The following is a 7,500-nucleotide window of genomic DNA, read 5'->3' as shown; positions in this document are numbered from 1 at the left end:
GAATTTCTTAATTTACTCACGCATTCGGCTCAAATTTTTATTTTACTTTCCAAATTAAGCCCCATATGCACCAGTGGCGTCAGCCGTGCATCTGTACTGGCATAAAGCACGCGGTTTTAACTATTCATCAGAGTGATTGTTATATCGAAACTTTATTATAAATATTTCAAAATTAAACTCAAAGACGACGTAGTGTTATCTATAGAAGTTTCAGTCCGATCAAAATCTTTGAGTATTCCTTTTTACAATACAGGTAGAAGTTTGAGGCCAATAACATCCTTAATGTTTTTGTTTTAAGTACATTTAATTTTATTTGATTCGATTGTGTCATCTAAACCTAATATGCATAACAAGGTGTTGACAGATTTTGCGATCGGTTGCCAAGCGACAAGTGTCCAATTTTTGGCTATACTGAGCAACGTACTAAGTGCAGGGAAAATCTCAAATGCCAGGGCCTGGATACAAGAAGGAAAGAAAATCCTATTGTTAGTTTATTGCATCTTTAAACATTTTTACAACGCTGATCGGGTTACCCTAGCGCTGAGGAGTACTCATCTAATTTACTTGCATGAATTAGTACTATGACTTATGGCTTGAAGGAAGTAACGTGAATAAAGGCCTGGCCAAACGCTCGCAACATTTCAACTCAACATTGTTGCATGATGTTGCGACATGTGTTGCACGGGGTGGCCAAACGCACGCAACATTTTCATCATTTTCAACGCAACATGTCAATGTTTATGTGCCCCAGGCCCCTGACACGCACGAAGTGGACTTAACGCGCATCCCCTAGCACAACAATGTTGAGAAAACGTGGCCAAACGAGTACAACATCATGCAAAATCCAAAATGTTGCACGAAAAATTTGACCGTTTTCAAATTTGATCCAACATCATCCAACTGGTGATGCAACATATCGCAATTGGGTGGTCAAACGTATGCAAGATGTTGTGCTTAACAATGTTGCAAGATTTTGTATTGAAATGTTGCGAGCGTTTGGCCAGGCCTTAAGACATCGTACGAATTTTTTGAGATTTGAATGTTTTTTTGACATTGTTTGATCATTTTGTATTGCATCTTTTCGAATGTAAAAATGATTTTATTGTCTTATTCGGGGATATTGCGATGAGCTTATTTGTCTGAAGAACAGAATTGAACTCTTAAAACATTCAACCACGGCTATCCTTGGCTACTTCCTTGTAAGGCAGGCCTTAATTCAAACTTTTGTCTACCATGTCAAAGAAAAAACCGGTGGGTAAGACAAGATCAAGAAGCAAAAGATTTGTCATAAATTCGGGGGTGTGACAATGCGGAGGTCAAACAACAACGATGGCTTAGGCACTGAAGCAATGCCCCAAAACAATGCTTTTGGTTTCAAGAGATAAAGTAATGGTACTGCACACTCGGGGGGCCCTCATTTATTCCTTTTCTTGCCATTCTCTTCAGCACACATTCCGGCAGCAACCATAAATCGTTTTCTTCGACTTTCAATAATTTAGGGCTCTTGAGATCAAGATCCCTTATGTATACACGATCAACATTAAAGACACATGCTCGTGGGGTGCTAACTATAATAACTATAATACTCTCCTTGGGTATCAGTCACATCTGGTGTGCCTCAGGGTGGCCTACTCGGGCCATTTCTGTTTTTGCTGTACCTGAACGATCTCCCGGATGTTGTCAGCAATTCCATGTCCATAGCTCTCTTCGCTGATGATGCAAAATCTTCATCCGTTGTGCGCACTCCTGATGATTATCTAGCTTTGCAAAGAGACTTGAACTGTTTATACGATTGGACTACCCTTTGGGGTCTTAAGTTTAATACTAGTAAATGTGAAGTATTAAGAATATCTAGAAAGCGCAGTTCTTCATTGCTCAACCTTACGGTCAGTCCCTATACCCTGGATGACTTCCCATTAGGTGCTGTTGCCACCCAAAAAGACCTTGGGGTCACTGTCACTAATACTCTGTCGTGGGGTTCATATTTCCAGTGTCGTGGCCGAAGCCAACAGAAAGCTTGGCTTTTTGCGGCGGCACTTCGGCAGTGCGTGTTTAGGGGCTGATCGCAAAGTTTGCTTTACTTAGCATTTGTTCGATCTCAGCTTGGCTATTCCAGTGAGGTTTGGGCCCCTCAGTCTTGCATTAGAGATTTAAAATTACTTGAAGATGTTCAGAGACGTGCTACACGCTATATTTTAGGTTGTCACCGGGATCCTAATTCTAGCCCTAGTTATAAATCTCGCTTAATATCTTTAAATTTGCTACCTATTTCTTACTGGTTGTAATGCCGCGATCTTCTTTTTCTCTACAACGGCGTCAATGGTTTACTTAATTTTCCGCTTAGTAACTTTATTAGATTTTCTACTGGCCGCACTAGAAGTGCTGCCAGTTCTTTAAATCTTCGTCATTTCCTCCATTTTCACACATCATTATTCAGGGATTCGTATTTTATTAGAATTTAAAACTAGGCTATATGAGCACTACTTTAAAAAACTGGATTGTGACTTTGAAACCGATAGAATTAGAACCTGGAAAACTATTTGTCCTAACTGTCGTTCAATAGGGAGACTTAATTGTTGTTAATGTTTTTATTTATTTATTTATTTAGTTCATTGTTATCTTTCTTTATATATATATATATATATATATACATTTATCTAATTATCTGGGGGTCGCCTCGTTGGGACCTAGAGTCCGTTCGCGTGCCCCCTCACCGTCTCATAGTAACTTTTCTGTAGTCGATGGAATTTTCTAAATAAATAAATAAATCGTGATTGGCACTTGTACCTCGGGCATCAAAACACTCTTCCAACTTACTACGTTTAATTTCATGGGCGCTTCGTCTGATCTTTTTGACGTATCCATGGAAATTTACCTTGGGAAATGTCGGTCACACGCACTAAATGCAGTTTCCTGTGGTAACAGGGGTTTTTTTGGCGGTAAAAGTGCCCCATGAAATTGCACTTAAAATATGAGGAAACTTTAGGGATAACGACCTTGTTGTGCTCTCTTAGATTATATGTGCTATCTCGTCTCACAATTATATCTGACATCAGTGAGGGCGTAGTATAATCTCAACAGAATTAACTATTGTAAGGTAATGTGAAGTACTGTTTTGTACTCATGGAATTGGGCCCACAGATCGAAGGACAAAGAAAACTCTGGCTAAGGTGGGAATTGAACCCACAACCTTAGGGCTAGATCAACGCTGCTCTACCGACTGAGATACAAAGTCAGACCCACTATATTCGCCCTTTTTATTTATCCTACAATAGTTAATTCTGTTGAAATATAAAGTGCTACACGACCAATTTGCAACAAAACGTAACCCTTCCTTATACTTGTACATATTCATTGCCGCTTCAGTTCCCACGATTCGCTCCCGTCTGACCTTTTAGCTCAGTCGGTAGAGCAGCGGGGGGCTAGCCCGAAGGTCATGGGTTCAATTCCCACGTTGCGCAGAGCTTTTCTCTGTCCATGTGTGGGCCCAATTCCCGTTGAACAAAAAACCTGCGCGCGTCTATGTGGACGACTTGGTTAGAAAATCCGCATCAAAGCTGAAACGTGCATCATTTTTTGCAATACATGTCGCCATCTAAGTCATTCAACTCTTTGAATTTTAACATCCACAGGGATTTACAGGTCATCAATGGATATCCGTATACCACTTGCCATTATGTTTTGCTTACCACTGGCAATTCTGATGTCTTTGTGTTTTGCGGCGAATGGAAGTGATTCGAACACCAATGACACGGTAAGAAAAGCAGAGTAAGTTGCGTGCAAGCGGCATCATCAACTTTGCTTGACACGTTGGATGCCCACGTTTAAAATTTGCTTGAGTGTTAGTAGTTTTCATGGTGGTCAGATATGGCAATTAGCAACGTGCCTGTCACGCACCGGTGGCTCAGTTGGTTGAGCACCGGGCTACCATGCAAGTGTTCGTGACCACAACTCCGGCAGGACCAACACTCATGGTCTTTAAATAACTGGGGATAAAGTGCTGCCTTTGTAATTACACCCGCAAACGGTTAGACTTTCAAGTCTTCTTGGATAAGGACTATAAACCGTAGGCCCCGTCTCACAAATATATTCAAAGAATATATTAAAGAACCCACACACTATTCGAGAAGAGTAGGGGATGAAATTCCCGGTGTTGTGGCTGTCCTTTGTAAGTGTATGGGTGGTGGGTATAGCAGGTCCACATCAGCTAAATAGCTGCCAAAACGTTAACCTGCTAAAACAAATAAATAAATAACAAACAAACAAACTGACAGTGTAGGGCATACAACATGCATGTTCCTTTTTCTTTCACGCGAAAGGCTCAAACGAACTTGCAAACACACACCACTTTCCTTCTTCAAATTACTGTGTTCAGAGATTGAATTCGCAGGAGAAAACTACCCCTCGATTGATCTTCGTCAGCTCTAGGAGCTTACTACCTGAGCGGCCTACTTTGAAATCAATTTTGTCGATCAAGCGCGATACAACAGCGATGAATGCGAGAACATTACACGTCTTGGCTTCAAATCCGCTTCCCGCCGTAACTTCAATTGGGATCAACCATTTTTTTGTGCTCTATTGAAAGAAAGCTGACGTTTCGAGCGTTAGCCCTTCGCTCCGAGTAAGGGATAACGCTCTAAACGTCAGCTTTCCAAATCTTTCACGTTGGTTATTAGACCTTTATCAACTCGTTTGATAAAATCAATTTCTGTTCCAATTTCCCACCGACGCAGCACCACAGTTTCTTTCGACTAAATTTTCTTTACTATTGAGAAAAACCCAACCCACATATGACGCCGAGTTTGGGAATCGAACCCGAGCCACATTGGTGGGAGTCGAGTGCTCTCACCACTGCGCCACCACTGCTCCCCTCTAGAAATACTTGTTATATGTTTATCATCATCAGTCATTATTTTTAATCCAAGGCCGCATTTCCTTAACAAAGAATCAGAGAAAAGGTTTTGTCTAAAAGACCAATAGGCAGTAATTCTCTTTGGTTTGTCTCTATTCAAAAACAATAGCGAGCGTGGAACCCAAAAAAGAGTAAATAAATACACACTTAATTGACCACTCCCCATCGGGACTTTTCACTGAAAAGTCTCTATGGGCCAATCAAACACAATCACGACAGAACAGACATTCAATAACAACTGTTAAAAATCCCTCCTGGCCGGAGGCAAACCAGTTGGCTGTTCACAAGTGCAGGCAAGAAATTGAACAAATTCAACGAATGGTCGGCAGAACATGTCTTGAACCCGGCATCACCGGATCTCAAGGCAAGCACTGTCTCTATTCACTGGGCCGCAGTGCCTCCCATTTACAAGCGCAGCTAAGAAGTTGAACCAGGGACTACCAGGAACAAATTCAACAGTGGACAGAATGTGTCTTGAACCCGGATCTCAAGGCAAGCACCCTAACAGCTGGGCCGCAGTGCCTCCTCAAAGAAGTTAGATTCATTGAATAATAGTAGAACGTAAGAATAGTGGTGAATAAATGACATCCATGATTTTGTTTTTACCCTTTGAAAACGCTTTCAGTCGGTTCACTAGGTAAGACAACTAAAACATAACAGAAATGTAAACATAGTGAAAAAACTGCTTTGTTTTTGAAGCTATATAATACCTTTAATTGAAAGTAGGAAAAGTGGTGAATAAATGATATCCGTAATTTTGTTTTTACACTTTGCCTTGCTCCCAAGGAGACTCAACCAACCTATTGTACCAGCAGCCCTTGTTGCGGCATGCCAGGAATTCCCGGGATTCCTGGAATCCCTGGACGAGCGGGATTCATGGGAGTACCCGGAGCTAGGGGGCCCCCAGGAGGCAAAGGTGATGAAGGTCCACAAGGACCACAAGGCCTCCAGGGTCCTGCAGGTTCATTGAGCCGTAGTTGGAAACAGTGCACGTTTAAGAGCATAAAGGATGAAAACGATACTGGATTGATCAGGGTGAGTTTTGATACGTTGTCGTCCCAATTACGTGCTTGCAAAGGCACCTTCAAAACTGACACCGAAAGCAGTTTTTTAATGCCGTTATGTGATGTTTTTCCGCAAAAAGGCAAAGGGCTGTCAAGCTGATAGGAGGAAAGGCATAGAAATAGCAAGACCCCAATGGAATGAAAATGCGCCAGTGAACATAGCCCCTGCGTCTGGTCTCCATAATGCATAGATTGCCCCCAAAAAAGGCTCGGTATAAATCATGTTACAACAAGCATAGAATAAAACGTCTCTGTTTCATGCATTGCAATGATACGAGCTGCTCACCGACTGAAGGCACCATGCTATTTACAAATGACTTCGAAAGGTAAAAGAGGCTTTTTTGACGTTGCTAACCTTTTTAATTTTCTGCCTTTTAACCTTGATAACGAGTCAATTAGAAGCCATGATGGCTATACATTCTTTGTGAAATTGCGAATTCTCAAATCATCATAATTGCTCAGAAATTATCCGGTATACCGAGTTCAATTTTTCAATATTTTCAATATCCAGCACTTTATTCTCGGCTGACGAATTAGAAATCGATAGCCTTGTTATAATGAGGCAAAAAATGAAAACAAAGATTCCCCTATACACTAAAATTTTGACCCCTGCCTTTTAGATGTTTTATTGATTTTACCAGGAATGCATTTTCAAGAAAATGTCTGATCAAACTGCGCTGCAAGTGTACTGGGATGGAAATCTCCGCATAGCTCACTGTAATTATTGCTGCAGTCGATGGTATTTTACCTTCAACGGAACAGAGTGCTCATCCCCAGCAGCTATTGATGGCACGATCTTCATGGCATTTGGAAGTGGAAGCAGATATAAAAACTTACACCGCCCTCGCCACATTGAAGGAGTGTGTGAAAAAATTCACAAGGGCATGGTGAGCGTGGGATTCTGGGTCGGTCGGTGCTCTGGTTACCCGGCTGTTGCGGATGCGCTCACTGGATGGAATTCAGTGTCCCGCATCTACATAGAAGAAATACCTCCCCCACAGGCATGAGAACTGAAAGCAATTTTTTCTTTTCTTTAGGTGTCAAACTAGCTAGCCACGGGGCAGTATCTTTTACTCGTGAAATGTGAAAATAAAGAGGAGGGAACTCAATATCTAACCGAGCTGTTTATTTGTTGTTGTTTTTTTGCCCCTATTCAGTTTGCATGAGGCGATTCCATTTTTTTTTGGTCTGTTGGTGTTGAAGACGCGGCTGTGGTGGCCACGATCAAGACAACATCGTACTTTACCGTTGCAAAGCGGGCAGTTCAATTCTGTTCACGTGTCTCGGCTAATCCCAAAAAAAGGAGAGATCTTGGACGGAAACTGCTCCCAGAGGCCATGATACGCTCGGTTAAGAGGACTCTTTTGCGATGGCGCCATTTTACGACAACTCTCAGAATCCCTCACATAAAGAATAAGAATATGAAAGATATTATATCTAAATTTTGAAAAGAAGCGCTAGCATGTCTTTGATCACCACAGTTATGAATGACAGTTAGGTAGTAAAAAAAATCAGGCTTGAGCT

General features: G+C 41.6%; 1 protein-coding gene across 1 annotated transcript in view; it reads left to right on the top strand.

The window, feature by feature from the left end:
- LOC138058102 (collagen triple helix repeat-containing protein 1-like) overlaps positions 1–7,079 on the top strand; it is an 8,682-nt gene extending 1,603 nt beyond the window's left edge. The window contains exons 2-4 of the mRNA XM_068903987.1: positions 3,633–3,754; positions 5,699–5,947; positions 6,618–7,079. Of these exons, the coding sequence (XP_068760088.1) occupies positions 3,650–3,754; positions 5,699–5,947; positions 6,618–6,983 (720 nt within the window). The 5' untranslated portion in view covers positions 3,633–3,649 and the 3' untranslated portion in view covers positions 6,984–7,079. The remainder of the gene's footprint in view (positions 1–3,632; positions 3,755–5,698; positions 5,948–6,617) is intronic.
- The last annotated feature ends 421 nt before the right edge of the window (positions 7,080–7,500 follow it).

This window comes from Montipora capricornis, chromosome 7 (assembly GCF_036669925.1).
Source record: "Montipora capricornis isolate CH-2021 chromosome 7, ASM3666992v2, whole genome shotgun sequence".
NCBI lineage: Eukaryota > Metazoa > Cnidaria > Anthozoa > Scleractinia > Acroporidae > Montipora > Montipora capricornis.
This window is presented reverse-complemented; position numbering and strand designations above follow the sequence as displayed.